Source organism: Myxine glutinosa, chromosome 14 (genome assembly GCF_964187855.1).
Source record: "Myxine glutinosa chromosome 14, kmMyxGlut1.1, whole genome shotgun sequence".
NCBI classification, from domain to species: domain Eukaryota; kingdom Metazoa; phylum Chordata; class Myxini; order Myxiniformes; family Myxinidae; genus Myxine; species Myxine glutinosa.
In genome coordinates, this window is record NC_136274.1 from 50,446,283 (window position 1) to 50,472,697 (window position 26,415).

Genomic DNA, 26,415 nt, shown 5'->3' on the forward strand with positions numbered 1-26,415 from the left:
ATACTAATACTATGATTGCTGGTTCTCCCTTTAGATGCTGTCTGAGATCGATTATGATTAAACTCAGTTCTGAGACAATGTTGTATCTCTGATTATTACAACAATTAATCGTAATCCTCTCCTGACATCGTTCTGAATCAAGATGATGCCCATGCTCCTGCGACTACCCCTCTTCGGGGAAGAACGTCAAGCAGAGGACCCGCCGAGCCAGCTCTAGCCACGGAGAGCCAACTACCCTCGTTACCAGTCTGCCACGAAGAGACCGGATGCATTGGAACCCCTCAAGCATTTCGTTCATGAACTACGTCGTCTGAGCACGTAATGCTCTCCTGAGGCCCGAACGCCGGGGCAGGTGTGACGAACTCGGCAAGACGCCTGGAGAACGATGCTACTGGGAAACGTCCTGCAGCTGAAACCCCGTTGGGTCGATGGACGTGCTCGGAGCCGAAGGTACGAGTCTAGCTGTGACTGCCTCGGTTGCGGGAAACGCTAACGGCTTCTTCTGAGAGAATCCTCCTAGATTTGCGTGCCCGGCACGAAATGTGATTTTCCACGCGTGTGCTCACGACTCCCATGTCTGTCGCGCCTCACTACGCCGGCGATCCCGATCCCTCCTATGCGCGAGCCGCGCGCTGCACCCATCACGGCACTACTATGCGAGGCCGGCGATCGCCGCTGGCCGGAATCGCCTCAACGCTTGAGGCTCGATTGGCATCCCGAGAGGACCCGACACTGCACGGATGCGCAGCTTGTCCAGCGCCGTCATCTCTGTAGCGATTAAAGGACAGGCAGCGAGCCTCGTCTGACAGCACGGAAGGCCGATTCTGAGGACATCGTGCGGGATCTTTATAGTCTCCCAGGCACTCGGGCACTAAAGGGGAATGTCGTATGAAGCTAGTTATTGATAGCATGATGTATACGGATGACCGCCTAACGGTCTTGCCCACCTTTCGACACGATTTCCACCATCGGCATGGGCGGCCGGAAATGAAGATTGATGGGAACACCACCCTCTCTGCTCGTGTGTTGGCGGGAATGGCTACCGAACTGTTGATGCTATTCCCGAATCTAACTCCTGACAAACGCTCCCCGATAGCTATCAAACGAGACGCTATTTCAGGATGTGCAATTTATCGCTGCCCAGCGTGCTCGCCCACTCGACTCGGCGTGCTCAGCGCTGGTTCGACAGGCCGAGTTCGACATTTTCGGCTTTCCTCAAACGCGTGGTTCGCCTGAGTAAATACGACCCGCTCATCGACAAGGTTCGTATTCGGTACCCAATCCCGAGCACGCTCGAGTGCTGCTGCCAACTGGACGCGAGTCTATAATTTCGGTGCGTCATTTGCTCCGTGCAGGGATACCGCTCGGCTGGAGCTCAGCCCGGGGAATCCGATGATGGGGAATTCGCCGTCAACCCCGCCCCGCACGCGCCCGATCCGATCGACATTGAGGACCCAATACGCGGTGCCCGGCACCATCGGTCCAGTCCTAGTCCGCGGGTCTTAAGGTCCAGAGCGATGGCCTTCTCAAATCACGCGTTTGCCCTAAGGCGTCATTAACGTAATTGCATGCTTCTCGAGTGCGATCGATGACGTCACCGTCACCGGAGTTTCGTTTATCCGAGTTTCCATCTACCTTGGTAACTCCACGGTTTGCGGACACCGTGGAGTTACCACAGAATTCCCCCTACTCCCCTCTGTTTCCCAATCCCCCACCTCCTCTCTTGCCCAATCTCCTCTCTCCCCCGCTCCCCTCTCTTTCCCAATCCTCCACCTCCTCTCTTTCCCAATCCACTCTCTTTCCCCCACTCCCATCTCTTTCCCAATCCCCTCTCTTTCCCCCACTCCCCTCTCTTTCCCAATCTCCTCTCTTTCCCCCACTCCCATCTCTTTCCCAATCCGCTCTCTTTCCCCTGCTCCCATCTCTTTCCCAATCTCCTCTCTCCCCCACTCCACTCTCTTTCCCCCACTCCCATCTCTTTCCCAATCCCCTCTCTTTCCCCCACTCCCCTCTCTTTCCCAATCCCCTCTCTCCCCCACTTCCATCTCTTTCCCAATCCCCTCTCTCCCCCACTCCCCTCTCTTTCCCAATCCCCTCTCTCCCCCACTTCCATCTCTTTCCCAATCCCATCTCTTTCTCAATCACCTCTTTCCCCCACTCCCCCCTCTTTCCCAATCCCCCACCTCCTCTCTTTCCCAATCCAATTTTTATTTTTCCAAAAGAGAGGGGTCTCTTTCCCAATCCCCCACCTCCTCTCTTTCCCAATCCCCTCTTTCCCCCACTCCCCTCTTTCCCAATCTCCTCTCTCCCCCACTCCCCTCTCTCCCCCACTCTCATCTCTTTCCCAATCCCCTCTTTCCCCCACTCCCCCCTCTTACCCAATCCCCACTCCACTCTCTTTCCCAATCCCCTGTCCTCTCCTCTCTGCACGTCCGTGTCTATCCTTTCTAAATGTCTTTAATTTCCTTTTCGTTTTTTTTTTTGCTTTTGCTATTCAGTTGTCACTTTTATTACTATACATTTCATGTACCATACTCGTTACTGCGCGTCTGTGCTGCCAAAGCAGCTTCCTGAGCTGTTCGGGTTGTATTGGGTGTTTTTCGCCATTACCTTCCCAGCAGTAGTTCGGACAGGAGTTTGTAATTTGTTCAGGATGCCGGCAATAGTTCGCCCACTCTTCATGAGGAACACTGTGGGGATTTTTAATGTCCTCCAACTCATGTCGGGAGATGGGAACGCCCAGTTTAACGTCCATCGGAGGGGCGGCACACACATAGGCCTATGATTCCCCTAGTCTGTGAAACACCAGGATGACATTTTATAGTTGGGCGGAGATTGAAACCCAGGCGAGACAGCCTGGGGGAGAGTGTGAGTACCTTGAGGTAATCCTTTCAGCCGAGGTCGTACCTTAACGCAATGTTAAAAACCAAACTGCGATTCCATGTTGTATGTATTACTACACGTTCAAATGTATAATAAAAGTGGAATCCGAATCCAAAAAGATCGCGTTTGACATATGATTACATTTTTTGGGATCCCTCATCGTGAATAGCACTCGACCCAAATCTGACGCAACAACCCCGGGCAGTGTATGATCAGCAGAGTTCTACAGGCCTAATGTGTTAGGCCCACCAGAAAATCAAGATGGCAGCCATATCGTTTCGTCTGGGTGCTATTGTGGGTGGAGTCAAGCAAATGATGTGGGTGCGGTCAAAAATCGACCAACCACAAAAACCCCAACAACAACGAGAACTAGAGCGGCACTCAGAAAAGAGCAAACCTCCGCCTGGTTGGCCATGTCACTCAATGGTGAAGAATCACTTTAAATATTCTACTAGCCGGATCTAGATCTGGATCTTCACCAAAATCGAATCGATTCTTCCTCGTCACACACACAACCTGTCCACCAAGTTTCGTCCAAATCCGTCCACAACCGTTTTGAGATATCCTGCTATGTATCGTTTTTGACCCTATCTCGCAATGGTGAAGAATCACTTAAAACGTTCTAGTAGCCGAATCCGGATCCGAATCTTCACCAAAATCGTATCAGTTCGTCGGTGTCACATACACTACATCTCTGCAAAATTTCGTCCAAATCCGTCCACAACTTTTTGAGATATTTTGTTAAAAAACGGACAGACAGACAGGGGTGAAAACATAACCTCCATTCACCTTTGGTGGCGGAGGTAACAACAGCAACGAGGAGCTCTTGTAGACCTGCGATATGTCGCAGGTAAAAACTTTTTTTTTTACAGCAGATTATCCAATCATCGACCAACCGACTTTGATAAACATTTCCAGATTTTTCATCCTTTGAAATTCAAATCCATTCACATTTTATCGTTTAATTCCCCGATTTATATTTGAAGCTCGAGCGAAGTTCTGAACGCACCTGTGTTTCTTTGAATATTTGTAAAAAATAGTTGTATTTTTGTAAATCTCAGTTTCCTTGGAATGTACTGCATTACATTCCGTCGCTTTCTCTCCCTAGCCGCCCCAAAGGTCCGGATTGAAGAAGAACCTCCATCAGCAGTCAGTTTGATTTGTGAGGACATCCCGAGGTCTTCATATGTAGTATGGAAAAAGGACGATACACCTTTGGATGAAAAGACGCACTTCCATAACATGACGTCACCAAGGCTGTACATCTCTCCGGTTTCTCAAGAGGACGAAGGAAGCTACACCTGCGAAGGAGACGGAGACCTGAGTGGACCAGTTCCATTGGAACTTTACCGTGAGATATTTTACCTTTCTTACTTTAAATACAGTTTGACCAACATCCAGGTGCACACATTATTGAAATGAAACACGAGTCAGGACGACAACAAAGCCAAGTAAATTGTAATCGGAATTGACACAGAATTATCAGAATCCAAGCACAGGTAGATTGTGAAAATGTTTTTCTAAAGGTACCGTAAAGAAGAAGACATTCAGCAAACAAGTTCTTTCCAAAATGTTTCAAATCTGAGATGAGCTCACCTTCCAATTCTGACTTTGTCTCCCTCTTTATGTTCCACCTTTGCCCTTTGACCTCGTGCCCTCCCGCAGCCTCCAAGCCACACATCAAACCCAGCACATACGGAATGCAGATGGGGTCCAACCTCTCCCTCGAATGCAGCAATGTTTCTCCCAAAACTGCAAGAGTGACATGGAAGAGAGATGGACGCATCGTAGCAAACAATTCAACCTCATTTTCACGTCTCAGTGGCTCCTACTCGGACATTACAGGGTTTCGACTGTCTGAGGATGGACACTCTCATATTGGATAACCTTTCTCGCAGTGACAACGGGCTTTACACCTGCATGGTGAACACCGCTTATGGGTCTTCCTCTAGTGAGGACTTCTCTGTGGACACTTCCTGTGAGTATGTGCACCTCCACACCTGCTTACATTGCCATGTAACATGCAGTCAGCAATAAGAGATTAATTAATCGACATTAGTATATTGCTTTTGACAAATGTGTACACCTGGGATAAAGTGGTTTAAAGAGGAAGAACAACGAACAGGGGGATTAGACGTTATGAGGCCAAGGGGGATTTGGAAAGCACATTGGGGGCACGTGGGATGTGAGCAAACAACCGGAATGCAGTCGAGTTGCGAGCCTTACATTTTGTCTCTTGGTACGTTAACAAAAGCCAGACCAGACACTGGATGTCCCTCTCCAATATGCAGCTCAAAAGTAAAAGTTTCTCAAACAGTTGGAACAGTACAAACCCAGTTAGTCAGGTTCACTATGTTAACAAATAGAATTTCGTTCAAAATTTTGGGATTAGCAAACCTGTACATTTTTGGAATCATCAGATCATGGAGAATCCGAAAATCAATGTTGGCATTTGCACAGACACCTGCATGGCCGCCATTTTGGATTTTCAAAATGGCCGCCATAAAATACATATTTTGCGCTATCTCGCCTTCTAGTCAACCTAGAAACTCAATTAAATATGCTAATCCTATGTTTTCTGGGTCAAGGAATCCAATAAAGGCCTCAAAATAGTGCTTAGGATTATAGAAAAGCAACAAACAAAGGTAATTGAAAACCATAGTCTTTATATTTGTGATATAACTGTATTACATAATACATGATATTGCAAGTCCTTTGAAGTTATAGGGATGGGTTTATAAAGCAAGAAAGCAGCCTTGTTAGTATCAGATTGAACTATAAGTCCTGTACACAGGATCTACTAGGTCTATACCGTTCAGGAATATGCTTTTACAGATCTTCATCACTGTCCTGAGTGTCATTTTCATGCATGACTCTACGCAAATGTAAACATTAATTTTTGGATTCCTCATGCTCTGAATATTCCAAAAATGTATAGTTTTACTAATCTCCAAAAATGTTGAACGAAAAAACATAGTGAACCTGGCTGCACTCGAGAAACATTCTGTTTGAACGGGCCAATGAACAACAAGCACAAATACTTTTAAAATCTCACTAATCAAGAGGCTTTTCCAGGTATGTTACAATATGTGAAAACATCTCATTAACATCGTTATCCAAACTTTTGGCCATTATATTAAATTAACAACAACAATACCATCGACACAATCATATACAATCATACACCAAACATAAAGAGCACCAAGAAAAGGTCAAATGGCCCATGATGTACCACCTGAATAATGTGTATGTTTTTGTCTATCTTAGATGGTCCACTAGATGTGACCGTCTGCATTCGCATCAGCACCGGGGAACAACATTGCTCCACATCCAACAAGCCTTCAAAACCGGTGCCGATCCTTTCAACCACTTCATTCACACTGAACTGCACATTTGACTCCAAGCCACACAAGGACCACACATGGAAGATTCCAGATGGGAAAGTGAAAAAAAGCCAAATTGACGTGAATCTGCCAAGGAAGGCGGACTCAGGACCTTACACGTGCGAGGTGTGGAATGAAGTGACTGGCAAAGGGGCCAACGTGAGCATCTCCATTATTATCTGGGGTAAGTTCAGGATGGGGGTGTGGGGTTGGTGAGGGGGATCATGGGCATAACTAGAGCTAAAAATTGAAGTCAAACTTATTCTTAAATAAACTGTAATTTGAGCACAGGGGTTTACTCTTGACTTTATCATTACAAATCTGCACACTCATGTCACGAATTTCACGTATGATGCCAGATTTAAACCATGATTTATCAAAGTTAGAGAAATCATACCACATATTGGAATAACCACAGTGATCAACAATACTTTTCACAGATGATATCCATTTAAACTCAAATATTTCACTTTTTTTTCTTTTTTTTTGTATACAAGATCGAGGCTCGTGTAAGAGCTAACATTAATGACAAAAAAATGACACATAAAACATATGATAGAGAGAGAGGGAAGCACACAAGTACAACAGTGGAGAACAGGGACATCGGGAGATCTGTGGGAGGGAGAGGGCTTAGGGGGAGGAGGCATGCGAAGGGACGGGGGGGAGGGAGAGGTAAAAAACACATGGACACTGCTCGGACTTCCAGGAAAGAAGTCTGTATTTCAAAAAAGTGGATCTGGGGTGAATTAACGGCGGTAGAAAAGATATAAGTTTTGGATGGGGGAAGATCACCACCAGACGGGGGATTTCCATCGCCGACAGGTGATGGTGGTGAACAGTTGTTTTAAAGACCTGGGGGGAGGAGTGGGATTGAAGAGAGTGATGGTGTTTGTTCCAGAGGCGGGAGAAAAGCGGAATGAAAGAGTGAAGGTGAATATAGAGTCTTGATTTCGGCCGTTTAACCATAAGATGGTTGCAGGCAGATCTTGTGCGACCTGTAGGAATATTTGGGGGACAGAGCACAGACAGCTGGGGGAGCAAGGCCGGAGAGGAGTCGGTAGAAGACAGAAAGACCACCAACCTGCCTGCGGTGAGTGAGTGAAAGGCCCTCGGAGTTAGCTTCATCGCGGGAGATTCCAATGATGCTGAAAGCTTTGGTTTCAACAGCGTGCAGCCGAGCTGGGTGTGAGGCAGGAGCACCAGCCCAGAGGGGAGAACAGTATTCCATTGAGCTGTGAATGAAAGCCTTGTATGTGGTGAGGAGCTCAGGTGTGCCAAGGAAGGACTTCACATGACGGAGGATGCCCAGTCGGCGACTGGCTTTGGAGGCCAGCTTGGAAATGTGGTTTTCCCAGGAAAGATCATGGCAGATAGTGAGACCCAAAAACTTGAGCGACAGAACTTCTTGGAGAGGATTGTTGAGAAAGTAGATGGGAGGGTTGTCCAGTCGGTCATTTTGGAGAGACATAGTAAGAGTGTGAGATTTGTCAGGATTGAAAGACATGTTCCACTTGTTTGACCAGTCTGTGATTTTGTCCAGGTCTGCAGAGAGTGAGGAGACTACAGACTGCCGATCTGAGGAATGAGGAATGGAGCGGCAGAGAGTGGAGTCATCAGCAAAGAGATAGAGAGTATTTTCCAGAGAGTCGGAGAGATCATTGATGAAGACCAGAAAAAAGTACAGGGCCCAGAACACTGCCTTGGGGAACTCCAGCCTGAACAGGAAGGGGAGATGAGAGAAATCAATTTAGGGCCACACGTTGACTACGACCAGAGAGGAAGTCCGCAAGCCATGAGTGGAGATTTCCATGGATACCATAGGAGGAGAGTTTGGTGAGCAGAGCTGGGTGCCAGACCATATCGAAGGCACGTGATATGTCAAGGGAGACAGCTCTAATTTCCTGTTTGGCATTGAGGACCTCCATCCATTGTTGAGACAGCAGAAGCAACATGTCCAGAGTAGAGTGACCTGGTTCTGAATCCAAATTGATGATCAGAGATCAAGCCATTGGAGAAGAGGAAGGATTTGATGTCAGAAGTGATGATTAATTCCATGACGTTGCTGATAATTGGGAGCAGGCTGATTGGTCTGTAGTTGCAAGGATCTGTTTTGCACCTTTTTTGTGTAAAGTGGTGATGTTGGCTGATATCCGAGCAGATGGCAGATGACCTTGAGCAAAAGAGAGGGTGAAGAGAACAGAGAGAGGGTGAGATAGAGTGGCAGAGCAGGATTTTAGGACCCGTGGGCTGATGCCGTCTGGTCCAGTTGCAGAATCTGAGTGGAGAATCTGAGTCGAAGTTTCGTGAAGACCCTTTGCTAATCTAAACATAACACAGGAATATTTGTTCTGTTTACCGCTCTTACAATTGACAAACAAAAATTTATTTTTGACATACAAGTTATTCAAAGTCCTTTAAATGAATGGAAAATAGAAAAGGGGATAAGTTTTCAACCTGGCGTACACCAACATTACACAAAAATAAGTTGGATAGAGAATTACCTTCTAACACGTGACTTAGCATTCAAGTATAAGTTGGAGACGACATTGATAACCTTACCTTTGAACCCTGATGAAATGAATTTCTGCCAGAGAGAAGATCTATATCGACCAAGTCAAACATTTTTTTGTAATCAACAAACGCACAATACAACCTCTTTTGGTGGGATAAATACAAATCAACTATGGAATGTAGATAAATATATGGTCTAGGTCAGTGGTTCTTAACCTTTTTCTCACCACGGACCGGCAAAGGTCACGATAAATGACCGCGGACCGCCAATTGAGAACCAGGTAATTAATGTTCTTTACTGTCTATACTTCGGCACACCATACATCACTAATAACTTTTTACAGTAATATTGTACGGTTCTTTATGAGTCTGAATGTATCATGAACAACAGTAAAAGAGTATTTATCAATTATAACAAGGTGAGCGTTGGGTCTGTGGAACTTCTGCACAACAGACGGGGAAGATTCGAGGTGGGGGACTCTCCCTCTCCCTCTCCCTCTCCCTCTCTCTCCCCCTCTCTCTCCCTCTCTCTCTCCCTTTCTCCCTCCCCCCCTCTCTCCCCCTCTCTCCCTCCCCCTCTCTCTCTCCCCCTCTCTCCCTCTCCCTCTCTCTCTCTCTCAGCAAAATCCTCCCATCTACTTTCTCAACAACCCTCTCAAAGAGGTTCAGTCACTCAAACACTTGGGTCTCACTCTCAGCCATGATCTCTCTTGGGCAAGCCACGTTTCAAAGTTGGCCTCCAAAACCAGACGTCATTACACTGGGAATCCTACACCATACAAAGTCCTTCCTTGGCACACCTGAACTCCTATCCACCTACAAGGCTTTCATCTGCAGCTTGATGGAATACTGCTCTCACCTCTGGGCTGGCTCCCCTGCCTCACATCTTGCTCAGATTGACACCGTGGAAACCAAGGTTTTCAAGATAATTTGAATCCCTTGCGATGAAGCTGAGTCGATGGGGCAATCACCTTTCCATCGCCGACAGGTTAGTGGTCTCTCTGTCTTTGTCTACCTCATTTGTGGTCTTGCGCCCACTGTCCTCTCTATGCTCTACCCCCTCACCCTCCAGATATCTGCAGGATGCACGCGGTCTACTAGCAACCCCCTCCGAGTGAAACTGCCTAAATCCAGAACCACTGCTCACCTCCACTCATTTATTCCTCTTTTTTCCGCATGTGCAACTGCCTTCCACACTGTCTTCCATCTCATTCTTTCCTCCAAGTCTTCAATACAGCTGTTCCCCACCATCTTAGGTCATCCCCCATTCAAAACCATGATCTTCTCTGCACCCGTTAAACCACCCCACCTCTCCCTAAACTTTGCTTGTTCTAACCCTTGCTTTTGTCCCCTACCACTCAGTTACCTGCATCCCCTGGTTTTCTCTCTCCATCAACTTACTCCCTCTGCCCTGCTGTTGAGGTTTCCACTTTCTCCTGCTGTTCCCTTTACATTGTGGCCTGATCTCTCCTGTGTCCGAGCTCTTCCATGAGCATAGACCTTGTATTAAAAAAAAAAAAAATGCCCCACCTGTACTTCCCCTGTACACATCTGTCGTGTGGTCTGTTGGTGAAAATCGCGAATTGCATAAAATAGATTTGTTTTTAATCAGTTCAAGTCGGAACTTGGATTATTATTCAGTGTTATGAGTGAATGGGATTTCTGGCTGCAGTTGCAAAAAGTATTCAGCGTTGAGGGATTCAATATTCTCTATCGTGGGGATTGGAAGCGCAATAATAATCCAGGTTGGAGCGGTGGTGGGGGTTTAGGATGCAAAAAGAAAAAAAGGACGGAAATAATTTCAAGGTAATAGGTGGGTGGACAGCAGGTGAAGGTAAGGGGAGACAACAAAAAGAGACAGAGGTTAGACAGGAGTACAGAAGGTGGTCCACCAGGTTAAATTCGGAAGATAGTGAAAAGATTATTTATAAAGGTGTAAAAGAGGGAAAGTGCTATAAGGGATGTTTGGGGGAATTATAATGTCAATGCACTTGTGTTTCCTGGGATTTAATACATTCCCTCACTTCCTCTCCCTAGCTGCTCCAAAGATCCAGATTGAAAAAGACGCTCCATCGGCGGTCACTCTCATTTGTGACGACATCCCCACATCTTCACATGTAGAATGGAAAAAGTACAACACAAGCTTAAAGGAAAACACACGCAATCAGAACATGACGTCACCGAGCCTGTATATCTCTCCGGTCTCTGAAGAGGACAAAGGAAGCTACACCTGCGAAGTAGACGGAAACCAGAGTGAAGCAGTTTTTTTGGAACTTCTCCGTGAGATATTTTCCCTTTCATATTATATACGCAGTTTGACCAACATCCACTTAGAAACACATTATTGAAATGAAACAAGAGAATTAGTTAGTAGGGCGCCAAATGCAAGAAAATTGCAATACTGTGGCGGACACAAAAGCCCACTGGCGTGGTGACATCATTCCACGCACCAAGTGGGCGGTGGCCACGCCCGAGGGGTAGGCGTGGCCTCATGATATACCCCGGGCGACCAGCCCGGAGGAGTTCAGTGTTACAGTGTAGTCTTACAATAAAGACGTTTATATGTTACCGCTTGTCCGCTTCCTCCTTGCTCACAAGCAGCGCGCGTAACGCCGCGCTTTACTGGTGACCCTCGACGTTGGATCTGCCGGAGCGATCCTTCCACACGCGACGCCATCGCCATGGCCGCCTTCGTCAAACTTCCGGAATTTTGGGAGGCTCAGGCCGAAGTCTGGTTCGTCCAGGCCGAAGCCCAATTTCAGCTTCGGCACCTCACCGGCGATGACACGCGCTACTGCCACGTCGTCGCCTCCCTCGGGCCCGGCACGGCCGCTCGAGTTGTGTCCGTCCTTCGCCACCCACCGGACGGCCACAAGTACGAGGCACTCAAGTGGCTACTCCTAGCCACGTTCAGCCTCACGGACGACGCATGGGCCGACCGCCTCCTGGATCTCCCCGAGCTCGGTGAGACGCGCCCGTCGGTCCGAATGGACCATATGCTGTCACTGTTGGGCGATGAAGCCCCCGGTTCGCTATTCCGGGCGCTTTTCCGTCGCCAACTTCCAGCGCAGGTTCGCCTCGCGTTGGCCGGGACCGGGCTAACGGAACCCCGAGCATTGGCGGCCGAGGCGGACAAGTACTTCGCCGCTTCGGACACGCGGGCGAGCGTTGGCGTGGCCGTCACGGCCTTCGACGCTGATGTTCCACAGCATCATCTTCTACAGCACGCTGAGGTTCAGCAGCATGCTGATACGCACCTCGTGAACGCCGCCACGCCCCGCCCACCGCCGCGGCGAAAACCGCCACCGCGGGGAAACCCGTCGACTCCACCGGCCTGGCGGAGCCAGCCGCGCTCCTCCAGCTCCACCACCTGGTGCTGGTTCCACGCCAAGTTCGGCCACGAAGCTCGGCGGTGTCATCCGCCGTGCTCCTTCAACGGGTCGGGAAATGCCCGGGCCGGCGCTCAATTGTGGCGATGAGCGCCGGCCGTTCGAGCAGCCTGCTGTTCATAACGGACACCTTCTCCGGGCGCCGTTACCTGTGCGACACGGGAGCGCAGGTGAGTGTCATTCCCGCCGGCACGTCAGACAAGCACGCCGCGGGTGGGGGCCCCGCACTGCTTGCCGCGAACGGGACGCCCATCCGTACGTACGGAAAACGCTGCCTCTCTCTGCGGTTTGGAGGGCAGGTTTTCCGATGGACGTTCGTCACCGCCGACGTGCCCATGGCACTGCTTGGCGCGGACTTCCTGTGCGCTAATGGGCTCCTGGTCGACGTCAAGCGCAGACGGCTTGTCCAGGCCGAGACGTTCAGCTCGCTCGCTTGTGCGTTGCCCAGCTCAACGAGCGGCTTGCCAAGCGGCTTGCCGAACGATTCGGTTCCGGGCCACGTTGGTCTGTACGCTTCCGGCAGCGGACGCATTCACCCGCCTCCTCGCCGGCTTCCCGGCCCTCACGCGGCCCACCTTCTCGGCGGGGGCCGTCAAGCACGGGGTGGCCCATCACATCCCCACCGTCGGGCCACCGGTCTACACCCGGGCACGCCGCCTCGAGCCGACGAAGCTGGCGGTGGCAAAAGCGGCGTTCGCTACCCTGGAGCGACTCGGCATCGTTCGGCGCTCAGAGAGCGCTTGGGCGTCGCCGCTGCACATCGTGCCGAAGCCCGGCGGGGGATGGCGACCGTGCGGGGACTATCGCCGTCTCAATGACGCCACGACTCCCGACCGCTACCCCGTCCCCCACATTCAGGACTTTTCCGCCCGTTTGGCGGGCAGGTCCTTCTTCTCGAAGGTGGACCTCATACGCGGCTACCATCAGGTCCCCGTCAGGCCGGAGGACGTCCCGAAGACGGCGGTCATCACGCCATTCGGACTCTTCGAGTTCCTGCGCATGCCCTTCGGTCTGAAGAATGCGGCTCAGGCGTTCCAGCGACTGATGGACAGCGTCCTGCGCGACTTGGATTTTGTCTACGTCTACCTGGACGATATCCTCGTCGCCAGCGCGTCCCGCGAAGAGCACCTACGCCACCTCCGCACGCTCTTCGAACGCCTGGGCCAGCATGGCCTGATCGTGAACCCCGCAAAGTGCCGGTTCGGCGCCGCCACAATCGATTTTCTGGGGCACCGTGTCACCAGGCACGGCGCCGTCCCCCTGCCGGCCAAGGTGGAGGCGGTGAAGGGGTTTCCGCGCCCCCGCACGATCAGAGGGCTGCAGGAGTTCCTGGGCATGGTGAACTTTTACCATCGGTTCCTGCCCCGTATCGCCCAGCTCCTGCGCCCCCTGCACGAAGCTCTCCGAGGTAAGCCGGGCAAAGGCGACGTTACCTGGACCGAGCAGATGGACACGGCGTTCACGGGCGCGAAGCTCGCCTTGGCTAACGCCACCATGCTCGCGCACCCGGCGCCCGATGCACCGATCGCCCTCACCACCGATGCCTCGGACTACGCGGTGGGCGCGGTGCACGAGCAATGGGTGCGTGGAGCTTGGCAACCGCTGGCGTTCTTTAGCCGGCAGCTTCGCCCGCCCGAACGCCGTTACAGTACCTTCGACCGCGAGTTGCTCGGACTTCACTTGGCGGTCAGGCACTTCCGCCATCTGCTCGAGGGCGGGGCGTTCACTGCCTTCGTCGACCACAAGCCGCTGATCTTCGCGATGGGCAAGGTCACCGAGCCGTGGTCGGCCCGGCAGCAGCGTCACCTCTCGGCCGTGTCCGAGTACACGACGGACATCCAGCACGTCGCGGGGAAGGACAACCCGGTGGCGGAATGCCTTTCCCGGGCCGTCGCCCACGCAGTCCACCTCGGCATCGACTATGCCCGGATGGCAGCGGACCAGGCCGCTGACCCCGACGTCCAGGCCTTGCGGACCACCGTCACGGGCCTCCGCGTCACCGAGGTGCCGTTCGATGGCGCGGGCCCGGCCCTCTTGTGCGACATCTCCCTCGGGCGTCCTCGCCCCATTGTGCCCGCGGGCTGGCAGCGCCAGGTGTTTGACGCCATCCACGGCCTGTCCCACCCGGGCGCGAGGGCCTCCCAAAGGCTGATCGCCGACAAGTTCGTCTGGCATGGCCTCCGGAAGGCCGTCCGCGGCTGGGCCAGGACGTGCCTCGCGTGCCAGCGTGCCAAGGTGCACCGGCACACCCAGGCCCCGTTGGCCCCGTTCACGGTGCCGGAACGCCGGTTTGACCACGTCCACGTGGACCTGGTGGGACCTCTGCCCCCCTCGCGGGGTTTCACCTACGTCCTCACCATGGTGGACCGCACCACCCGGTGGCCGGAGGCCGTGCCCTTGGCGTCGACAACGGCGGCCGATGTCGCGCAGGCTTTCATCGCCACCTGGGTCGCCCGGTTCGGCGCCCCCTCAGACATCTCATCCGACCGCGGCCCCCAGTTCACCTCGGAGCTCTGGGGGGCGGTTGCACAGGGGCTCGGGGTCCGGCTGCACCGAACCACGGCCTACCACCCCCAGGCTAACGGCCTGTGTGAGCGATTTCACCGCTCATTGAAGGCCGCGCTCCGGGCCACCCTCCGCGACGGCGGCTGGGTCGACAGGCTCCCCTGGGTCCTGCTGGGCCTCCGGACGGCGCCCAAGGAGGACCTGCGCGCATCCGCGGCGGAGTTGGTCTTCGGGCAACCGCTGCGGGTGCCGGGCGAGTTCCTCCCCGACTCCACGGCACCATGGTCCGCGGCACAGCAGCGCTCCGCTCTGCAAGAGACCGCCCAGAGGTTCGCCCCGGTGCCAACGGCATGCCACGGGCACCCACCGACGCACGTCGCCCCGGAGCTTCGCACGGCGGAGTACGTCTTCGTCCGCCACGATGCCCATCGGACACCACTGCGGCCCCCGTACGACGGGCCTTTCCGCGTGCTGGAGACTGGGGCGAAGCACTTCACCCTGGACATCGGCGGTACTCCTGACCGCGTTTCGGTAGACCGCCTCAAGCCGGCCCACCTCGATGTGGACCATCCACCGCCAGTGGCCCGACCCCCACGTCGGGGCCGCCCTCCTGCGGGCGGACCCCCGGCACCGCCCAGCCCCGCCGCCACGGCGCCCCCCGGTCCTGCACCCATCCCAGGGGCATCCCACCTGGTATCCCTGCACCCCGGACGCCGCCGATCGCCAGGGGGCGCTTCGGCCGGGTCATTCGTCTGCCCCGCAAACTGGCCCTCCAGGTGCGCGGGAATTCTGGGGGGGCGCGTGTGGCGGACACAAAAGCCCACTGGCGTGGTGACATCATTCCACGCACCAAGTGGGCGGTGGCCACGCCCGAGGGGTAGGCGTGGCCTCATGATATACCCCGGGCGACCAGCCCGGAGGAGTTCAGTGTTACAGTGTAGTCTTACAATAAAGACATTTATATGTTACCGCTTGTCCGCTTCCTCCTTGCTCACAAGCAGCGCGCGTAACGCCGCGCTTTAATACCAATCAACAAAGAGTAACCTGAGTCCAATGTTTTTCTAACGGTACCGTAAAGAAGAAGACATTTAGCAAACAAGTTCTTTCCAAAATGTTTCAAATCTGAGATGAGCTCACCTTCCAATTCTGACTTTGTCTCCCTCTTTATGTTCCACCTTTGCCCTTTGACCTCGTGCCCTCCCGCAGCCTCCAAGCCACACATCAAACCCAGCACATACGGAATGCAGATGGGGTCCAACCTCTCCCTCGAATGCAGCAATGTTTCTCCCAAAACTGCAAGAGTGACATGGAAGAGAGATGGACGCATCGTAGCAAACAATTCAACCTCATTTTCACGTCTCAGTGGCTCCTACTCGGACATTACAGGGTTTCGACTGTCTGAGGATGGACACACTCTCATATTGGATAACCTTTCTCGCAGTGACAACGGGATTTACACCTGCATGGTGAACACCGCTTATGGGTCTTCCTCTAGTGAGGACTTCTCTGTGGACACGACCTGTGAGTATGTGCACCTCCACACCTGCTTACATTGCCATGTAACATGCAGTCAGGAATAAGAGGTTAATTAATCGACATTAGTATTGCTTTTGGCAAATGTGTACACCTGGGATGAAGTGGTTTGAAGAAGAACAATGAACAGGGGTTTCGATATTATGAGGCCAAGGGTGATTTGAAAAGTGCATTGGGGGCACGTGGGCAGTGGGCAAATAACCGGAACACAGTCATGTGAGCAGTGACCAAAAAACCGGAACACAGTCATGTGAGCAGGGACCAAAGAACCAGAACACAGTCATGTGAGCAGTGACCAAAGAACCGAATGCAGTCATGTGGGCAGGGACCAAAGAACCGGTACACAGTCATGTGAGCAGTGACCAAAGAACCGGTGCACAGTCATGTGGGCAGGGACCAAAGAACCGGTACACAGTCATGTGAGCAGTGACCAAAGAACCGGTGCACAGTCATGTGGGCAGTGACCAAAGAACCAGAACACAGTCATGTGGGCAGTGACCAAAGAACCAGTACACATTCATGTGGGCAGTGACCAGAGAACCGGTACACAGTCATGTGAGCAGTGACCAAAGAACCGGTACACAGTCATGTGAGCAGTGACCAAAGAACCGGTACACAGTCAAGTGAGCAGTGACCAAAGAACCGGTACACAGTCATGTGGGCAGTGACCAAAGAACCGGTACACAGTCATGTGGGCAGTGACCAAAGAACCAGAACACAGTCATGTGGGCAGTGACCAATGAACCGGTACACAGTCATGTGAGCAGTGACCAAAGAACCGGTACACAGTCATGTGAGCAGTGACCAAAGAACCGGTACACAGTCATGTGAGCAGTGACCAAAGAACCGGTACACCGTCATGTGGGCAGGGACCAAAGAACCGGTACACAGTCAAGTGAGCAGTGACCAAAGAACCGGTACACAGTCATGTGGGCAGTGACCAAAGAACCGGTACACAGTCATGTGGGCAGTGACCAAAGAACCAGAACACAGTCATGTGGGCAGTGGCCAATGAACCGGTACACAGTCATGTGAGCAGTGACCAAAGAACCGGTACACAGTCATGTGAGCAGTGACCAAAGAACCGGTACACAGTCATGTGAGCAGTGACCAAAGAACCGGTACACAGTCATGTGGGCAGTGACCAAAGAACCGGTACACAGTCATGTGGGCAGTGACCAAAGAACCGGTACACAGTCATGTGAGCAGTGACCAAAGAACCGGTACACAGTCATGTGAGCAGTGACCAAAGAACCGGTACACAGTCATGTGAGCAGTGACCAAAGAACCGGTACACAGTCATGTGAGCAGTGACCAAAGAACCGGTACACAGTCATGTGGGCAGTGACCAATGAACCGGTACACAGTCATGTGAGCAGTGACCAAAGAACCGGTACACATTCATGTGGGCAGTGACCAGAGAACCGGTACACAGTCATGTGGGCAGTGACCAAAGAACCGGTACACAGTCATGTGAGCAGTGACCAAAGAACCGAATGCAGTCACGTGGGCAGTCGACCTAGAACCGAATGCAGTCACGTGGGCAGTTGGCCTAGAACCGGAACACAGTCATGTGGGCAGTGACCAACAACAAACAACAACAGGCATTTTAAGGCCATTTTCCCTGCGAGAGCGGGGGTTAGCCTTGCGGTCCCCATGACAATCTTCTCCATTTTGCCCTATTTTCTGCATCTCCCCTTGTTAACCCCCTTGCCCACATTTCTTCTTCGACCATCTTTAGACAAGTCTTTCTCGGTCTTCCCCGTCCTCTACTTCCTTCTACATTCATTTCCATCACTCTTCTCAACCAGTCACTTTCATCCTTCCTCAACACATGACCAAACCATCTCAACCTGTTTCTCTTCACAGCATCATTCACAGGCTCTATTCCCATCATCTTTCGCAATTCATCATTTGTCTTCCTCTCTCTCAACGATACTCCGCACATCCACCGAACCATTCGCATTTCCACCCTTTCCAGCCTTCGTTGCTGCTCCACGTTCATTACCCATGTCTCGCTCCCATAAATCATAACACTTCTCACACATGCAGCATACACCTTTCCCTTCAGCTTCAACGACACTCCCCTCCTCATCAGCATGCCACTCAGTTCCCGAAACTTCTTCCATGCACATCTCACTCTTGCAACCGTTGCCGAGTCTGATCCACCTTCTCCATTCAGCATGTCTCCGAGGTAGCAAAATGTTTTCACACCTTCCAGCTTCACGCCGTCTCCAAGATCCAACTCAACATTTCCTCCATCTGCAGCTCCCTCTGTGCACACCTTACATTTGAATGTAGCTGCCACACTGGTTAATGACCCTCTCAAACCACTACATTTTTGATGAACCCACTCAGCGCACATTGTACATTGAATGGAATTCACTCCGACACCCTTCCTGCACTCCTGCACATGTGGGCAGTGACCAAAGAACCGAATGCAGTCACGTGGGCAGTCGACCTAGAACCAGAACACAGTCATGTGGGCAGTGACCAAAGAACCGAATGCAGTCACGTGGGCAGTCGACATAGAACCAGAACACAGTCACCTGTACGGTGACCAAAAAACCGGAACAGTGCAAACCCAATACTCGAGAAACATTCTGTTTGAACGGGACATTGAACAACAAGCACAAATACTTTAAATATCTCACAAATCAAGAGGCATTTCGAGGTATGTTACAATATGTGAAAATATCTCATTAACATCGTTATCCAAACTTTTGGCCATTATATTAAATTATTAACAACAATACCATCGACACAATCATATACAATCATACACCAAACATAAAGAGCACCAAGAAAAGGTCAAATGGCCCATGATGTACCACCTGAATAATGTGTATGTTTTTGTCTATCTTAGATGGTCCACTAGATGTGACCGTCTGCATTCGCATCAGCACCGGGGAAGAACATTGCTCCACATCCAACAAGCCTTCAAAACCGGTGCCGATCCTTTCAATCACTTCATTCACACTGAACTGCACATTTGACTCCAAGCCACACAAGGACCACACATGGAAGATTCCAGATGGGAAAGTGAAAAAAAGCCAAATTGACGTGAATCTGCCAAGGAAGGCGGACTCAGGACCTTACACGTGCGAGGTGTGGAATGAAGTGACTGGCAAAGGGGCCAACGTGAGCATCTCCATTATTATCTGGGGTAAGTTCAGGATGGGGATGTGGGGGGCTCATGGGCATAACGAGAGATAAAAATTGAAATCTGCAACAAATTGCAGATATGGCGGCCATTTTTTAAAAGAAGATCGTCGTGTTGCATCGTTTCCAGTTGTTGTAATTGTTGTTATATTGCTCCAGACAGTCCTCTCAAACAAGCCCACAACATGGAGACAGCCGATCAATCTCACAAGAGCAACCCAGAGACACCCCACGTTCAGGATTGGTTTACCCCGCCTTCATGAAGTCAGGGCCACGACACAGTTAGAGAGAGAGAGAGACTGACTGTTTCTTCCTTTTATTACAAGAGTACAAAAAATCAGTTATGTTCAGTCACAAAGAAACAAAACACAATAAAATGGTCTCAAGGAAAGGTTATTTTCAAATCATCATCATCAAGTGTGCATATGACATCATTAAAAACCCACTTTTCTTTAAAACATGTTAAATTCTTGTTCATTTTAAAAAACCGGTACTCTAGCTTTAGTCTTGCATTTACAAGAGCCTTAAGGGTGAGCAGTACATCACATGACGAGTCAGAAGCGTTTCCCATTTTTTTCTTCCTGGATTTATAAATTGCAAACTTGGCCTGGCCAATTAAAAAATTCATTAAAACCACATTCCTAAGGGAAGACGGTCCTAAAACACCATAAATAAAAACATTGTGATTGAAGAGGGAACCAAGCTTCACAAAGCGTTCCTGAAGGAATGTAAAAAGAGGTTGCAATCGTTCACACTCCAGGTATATATGCGGTAGGGTTTCAATGGATGCACAGAAAGGGCATAGATTAGAGTTAGCAGTAGAAAACCGGTTCAGTAAAACATTATAAGGTAAAATCCAGTGTACAAGTTTCCATTGAATATCTCCAACATACTTTGGAGTAGGCAAGAGATAAAAACTTCGCCAATTGGGGCAATTGGGTGGTATTGGGGGTAAAACATCCCGCCATCGAAGCCTCGGGTGCTCAGAAAATGTTTTTGCGTATAAAATTTTAACGTACGCGTTGTACAGAGTTTTCTTTGGAAAGGCGGGAAGGGATAATGCAGTATCATCAGGGCTGTTCAGGCCAGGGGACAGATTAAGTGGCGGGCTGAAGACTAGGAGTTTGGGGAAGTCACCCGCTGTTTCCTCGGGGGAAGGGCCAAGTTCCTCGCAGGTATTACGATACGTTGTGGATATCCCTTGAAGGAACCGAGAGATGATCCTGACAGATTTTATTCCGGTTTTTTGTGCCACAGCGGCAGCACTCAGCCGGCAGCTCCCAGACTCTGTCATGAGGTCTTTCACTCGCAGCAGCTTGGCATCAACAAAACGTTGAACGAGTCCCCTATTATTCAAGCTGTTTTCCAGGAAGGGGTTGTAGCATAGGGGCTCGTTCAACAACATTTCCATGTTGTATGTTGCCATTTCACGGGAAAAGGACAGGGCTTGCCAGGCGTTCATCACCCCTTGGTAAAAGGTGGGCAGCAAGGATGAATCGATTTGATGAGGGTTCATCAAGAAAAGTTCTCGGTCGTAACCCAGCTTGCATGTGAGCTGTAATATGCAGTTAGCCAGAGGCCTCCAGAGTAGGGCTTCATCTCCATATACAAGTTGGCGCACGATATGAAGCCGGAAGACCATAATCCGGCTGCGGATATCAATAAGACTTTGGCCACCTTCAGCGAGTGGCAAGTATGCCACGGGGGGTTGGAGCCAGTGTTTCCCGCTCCAGAAAAAGTCGACAATGCTCTTTTGCAGTGTAATAAGAAGGCTCCCAGGCGGTTGTAGGCATATCATCTTATGCCATAGCATAGAGGCGACAAGATTGTTAATGACGAGAGTTCTTCCGCGGTACGAAAGTTGGAAAAGAAGTCCTTTCCAGCGGGCCAGTTTTGCCATTACCTTGTCTGGTAATCCCACCCAGTTCTGCTGCTCAAAGGTGTTGTCTCCGAGGAAAATACCGAGGTATTTAATGCCACTTTTCTGTCAGTTCACTCCTCCTGGTAGGACAATTGGCGGGCAATCTCCAGGTCCTATCCAAAGGGCTTCACTCTTCTTCCAGTTTACCTGGCCTGAACAAGCCTGACAATATGTTTTTAGTGCCTGAGCCACCGCAGTGACGTCAGTACTATTTTTTATATAAATACAGACATCATCTGCATAGGCAGAGACTTTTAGCGGTGTGGTAAGAATTGATCCAGTGAAGCCAGAAATGTGCGTACGTAATTGGAGCAGAAGAGGTTCGATGGCAAGAGAGTATAAAAGTCCAGATAGCGGGCAACCTTGCCGTACTCCCCGTTGTACAGCAATGGGGCTACACAATACTTGATTAATTTTAAGAACACTGGATATATTACAATACAAAAGTTTAACGTACGAGATAAAAATAGGTCCAAACCCAAAATTCTCTAAAACTCTAAAAAGGTACATGTGGTCAATACAGTCAAAGGCTTTTCCTTGGTCAATAAAAAACAGACCAACATTCATATTAAAATTGTTACAAAACCGAATGGTATCACGGATAAGAAAGATATTATTAAAAATAGTACGTCCAGGAATACAAAAGGATTGATGTTCTCCTATTAGTACATTCATAAAAGGTTTCATTCGATTAGACAAGGCTTTGGCTAAAATTTTATAATCCGTACATAAAACAGAAATAGGACGCCAGTTCTCTATAAGTTGAGTGTCCGCTTTCTTAGGAATTAAGGTGGTGACTGCTCTCCGGCAACTCCACGGCAGTTGTCCATCCTCTAAACATTCATTCAATACCCGCAGTAGGTGAGGTCCAATGGTGTCCCAAAAAAACTGGAAAAATTCACTTGTCAGCCCATCCAGTCCAGGGGCTTTATCAGGTTCCAAGGCCTTCAAGGCAGCGGTGAGCTCAGGTAACCTAAGAGGATCCTCCAACTGCTGCTTCTGATCCTCCGCCAATGTTGGAAGGTTAGAAACAAGTTCCGATATTGCATCCTGGTTAATGTCATGCCGCATAAACCGTTGTTTAAAATGTTTCCGGGCACATTCCCTGATTCTGCCATCTTCATAAAGGAGTTCCCCATCATGGAGCAAGCGTGTAATCATTGACGAAGAGGCCCCCCTTTTAAGGCTGAAGAAGAATTTGGTTGGAGCATCAAGGTCGTGTATGTACCTCATCTTCAGGCGCAATAAAGCATTTTGTGCTCGCCTTTCGGATATGGAATTCAGTAAGGCCGTTTTTCCATGGATTTGTTGCCTCATTCCCTGGTAGCTCACACTTGCGGTTCCCTGAAGCTGTTCCTGTAATTCCAGGATTTCATCTTCAAGTAAGGTTGTGGTTTTTCTTTCCTCTTGAACACCATACGCACGATATTGTTGGCAGAACAGTCTGATGTGCGTTTTGGCATTATCCCACCATTGTCTGAGGTTTGAGAAATTCCCTTGGGAGGCAACCAGAATATTCCAAATTTCCGGAAAAATGTCCTTAAAGGTACTATCATCAAGTAAGTTGTTATTAAATTTCCAAAAAGCACTCTTGTGTTTCGGGCAGGGGGCAGAAATTTTGAGAAATGTTGCGCTGTGGTCCGAGAATCCTGATGGGCAAATTTTGGATGACAGAACGAGGCGTTCAAGTGGAGGATTAATATAAAACTTGTCCAAGCGAGCAAGTACAATATTACCCTGAATACATCGACACCATGTGTATTGCCTGATTGATGGGTGCTGTACCCGCCATATATCTGTCAAATTCATTTGTTTTAAAAATTTGGTGAGAGGGATTGTGGAGGCAGGATGGGGCTCTGCACTGTTCCTGTCGAGTTGGGGTTGGAGGGTGCAGTTAAAATCTCCACCAATACAAACATGATTGTCTTGGTTTTTTAGGGCGTTTTGACTGTCGAGGGACGTTAGGTGTGTCCCAAGGTCATTAAAAAAAACTCGCCGAGCTACAGGCGTACTTGGGGCATAGATATTAAAAATAGTATAGAATTTTCCACAGTAGTGGAATTCTAGGGATGCTAGGGATCCCTTGTGTATTTCGTCGAATTTAAGCGATGAAGGCGAAAAGGAGGGGCTAAGAATTATTGCGACACCGCCTTTGCGGGAGTCACCGTTACTAAAGAAGGACAGGCCGGGGAAGAGCCTACACCACTCTGCGACACAGCAGTCGTTGGCATGGGTCTCTTGTAAGAGGGCAATGTCAACTTTCTTCTGCAATAAAAAATCCCTTACTTGAACTTTACGGACAGAGCTACATCCTCCGTTAATATTCAGGCTACAAATGGAAAAACTCATTACAGCTATAAGGAGGAGTGACCACCACTCAATTTTTTGATAGCAGTTCATTCTTAGCTTTTTGCAACCACTTCTTTAAACGGTGACGTTGGGAGGAATTGAAATTAAAAACGTGGGGCCGTTTTACCATCAGTTTAGCGGAATGTATAAAATCAGGTAGCTCCGGAAAAAAGGTTTCTATTACAACATTCCTTTTTCGGAATGTGTCCTTAAGAAACCTTTTTATCTCGGAGGGAGGGATTGGAGGGATTTCTTCTTCCTTAAGGCTACCACATTCACTAACAGAGTCATCTATATCAGATGGCTCAGATGGTGTGTCACACTGGTTTTCATCATTTATCTCCTCACCGTCATCACATCCCTCCACGTTATCGGATGGGGCATAGTCCATAGAGGGGGGGGACGGGGAGGGAGAGAAATGAGCCATCTTCAGGGGAGGGGGGGGGAGGGGGGGGGGGTACTAATTTTTGTGGTTCAACCATATCAGTTTCTAGGTCAGTAGACAAGGGCGAGGATTCATCCACATCTATGTCCTCCAATACCGAGAAACGATTTTCTGTGACGAGGGACAAATCTAGGCCAGAGAGGAGGGCCTGTCGGTTTTCAGTTGTAGGTTTTTTAAAAAGGTGACCGTTTTCATCTGTTGTTTGCAGATGTCTTTTTCCTTTTGGGCAGACTAATTGAAACTCGTCCTGGTTAGTGGGAAGAGATTGCAAGGGTTTGGGGGGAGGGGGGGGGAGGGAGGACGTGATCATCAGGAGGGGGATCCCATCGGCTACCACGGCGGGAGAGGTAGGATCAGTTATAGCAGGCAACAAGCTGTGATTGGACGATGTCGCCTGGGGGGTGAGATCTATAGTTAACAGGAGATGGCTGCAATTAGATCCTTCAGTAGAGGGAGGGGCCCCTGTTTCAAGGGGAGGGGAGGGGGGTACGGCGGGGGGGTTTGGATTGGTGGTAAGAGGGCTTGGGTCGGTGGTGGACAGATTGGGATCAGTGGTGGTAAGGCTTGGGTCGATGGTGGGAAGGTTCGGGTCGGTGGTGGGAGGGCTTGGTTCGGCGGCGGGAGGGCTTGGTTCGGTGGTGGGAAGGTTTGGTTCGGTGGTGGGAAGGCTTGGGTCGGTGGTGGGAGGGCTTGGGTCAGTGGTGGGAAGGTTTGGACCGGTGGTGGGAAGGTGGGGGGGTTGCTTATTCCCGGTTCGGAGGGGAGGTTGCACTTGTGGAGAATTCTCTTTTCGGGGGCAGTCATGCTTAACATGCCCAAATTGTCCGCAGCCAAAACATTTTAGAACGTTGGTGGACACGTACACTGTATATTCGTTCTGTTGATGTTTTAATTTTATTATAAGGTTTAAATCCTTCTGGGAATTTTTTAAAATCATAAACACTTGCCGCCGGAATGAAACCACGTGCCTTAAATCGTTGTTTCGTGACCCGAAGGGAATCATGGAGATACGAGACACGATGGTACCGTATCGGGACAACTCTTTAATTAGTACATCGTCGGATACAAATGGGGGGCAATTTGATATCACGACTTTTATCGCTGGGCTATCTAGTGGGGAAATCATTACAAATAAATCTGGATCGATTGTCAAACCCTGTTCGACAATTTGTGGGACACAATCCACGTCGGACAAAAAAATAACGATCCGCTTGTTCATCCGCGAAGCGGCAACAACCTTGTCGATCCCGACAACACGACCGGTTGCGAGGACAACGTCCTCGACACTAACCTCACATTCCGGAGGTACACAAAAGAACCCGTGCTTACGGGTCAGGCTCTGAAAGGCCGTAAATCGAGATAGTGCAGCTGCCATGCTGGACCAGCTGCACTTACAACCCCTCCCCAACTCGGGGAGGGTGAATATATAATACAATCTTCCCTACCCGAACTCCGGGAATGGGAAGCAATCAGACCTCTCCGATTTCCCTAACTTCGGAAAAGGGAGGCAACAAAACAAACTGAAGGAAGGATAAACGAAAGGAAAAAAAGGAAATAGAGGTTTAAGATGAAGGAGCAAACACCGATCGGGCGACGCCCAAAAACGGCGAACCCTTACCAGCGATCACCCTGTGCTCTCCGGCTCTCTCTCCCGTCTCAACGTATATGGGAATCACCAGGAAGACTCCACGAACAGGTACAAGGACACAGAGGGGGGAAAACGGGGGGGGGGGGGGGGGAATGGAGCAACAACACAGAGCACTCACAGGCCTCCACAAGCAGACGCCATGACAGTACAACCAGCATGCAAACGACCAGCAGGGGGCGCGAGAGAGAGAGAGAGAGAGAGAGAGAGAAGAGGGAAATGGCCGGTCCATGGGGACCGATCGGCACTCTGACCGTAACTGCGCTTTAAGTGCGCAAGCTTTACTCATACTGTTATTCTCACTCATGATGTGAGCTGATCGATATTAGAGAGCGAAAGGGTGCAAAACAAGATAGGTGGTGGATAAACAATGGGTAACCTGACCTTTATGTGGTGAGTGTCCTCAAACCCGGCTTCCTGATAGGACTTACCATTGACCTTCACCATCTGGACTTTAAAGTTGCTGGACACATCAGGTGTTTTTATTTTATTTTTTTATGTAGAAGGCTCCAGGCACGGACTATGTAGTGCTCATCGAGGCCAGGCCTAAATAAAAGAGCTGCATTGATAGAAAAGTGAAGAAGGAGAGAATAGTCTAAAAGTTTTTGAGAAAGCACAAAATCTGCTTTTTGAAAAGGGGAAGATCATAAGTGTTTGGAAAGACATGTGAAGGTAAAGAGCTCCAAAGT

At 50.1% G+C, this 26,415-nt stretch overlaps 1 protein-coding gene across 2 annotated transcripts; it reads left to right on the forward strand.

Moving 5' to 3' along the window:
* Positions 1-288: 288 nt before the first annotated feature.
* Positions 289-19,750, forward strand: LOC144888880 (cell adhesion molecule CEACAM20-like). 2 transcript variants are annotated; one of them, XM_078768509.1, is made up of 7 exons: positions 289-450; positions 3,992-4,234; positions 4,549-4,861; positions 6,151-6,450; positions 15,878-16,192; positions 19,071-19,370; positions 19,526-19,750. In XM_078768509.1, exons 3-7 carry the CDS (start codon positions 4,747-4,749, stop codon positions 19,627-19,629), a joined length of 1,134 nt encoding a protein of 377 aa, XP_078624635.1. In that variant the 5' UTR covers positions 289-450; positions 3,992-4,234; positions 4,549-4,746; the 3' UTR covers positions 19,630-19,750. The 2 variants fall into 2 exon arrangements, with proteins under 2 accessions (XP_078624635.1, XP_078624634.1); XM_078768508.1 differs by lacking the exon at positions 289-450 and adding an exon at positions 3,552-3,733.
* The last annotated feature ends 6,665 nt before the right edge of the window (positions 19,751-26,415 follow it).

Coding starts and splice junctions, on each gene's coding strand:
- LOC144888880 (XM_078768509.1), top strand. CDS start 4,747: ATGGACACTCTCATATTGGATAACCTTTCTCGCAGTGACAACGGGCTT. Junction 4,862..6,150: donor CTTCTCTGTGGACACTTCCT/GTGAGTATGTGC, acceptor TGTCTATCTTAG/ATGGTCCACTAGATGTGACC. Junction 19,371..19,525: donor CATCTCCATTATTATCTGGG/GTAAGTTCAGGA, acceptor ATATTGCTCCAG/ACAGTCCTCTCAAACAAGCC.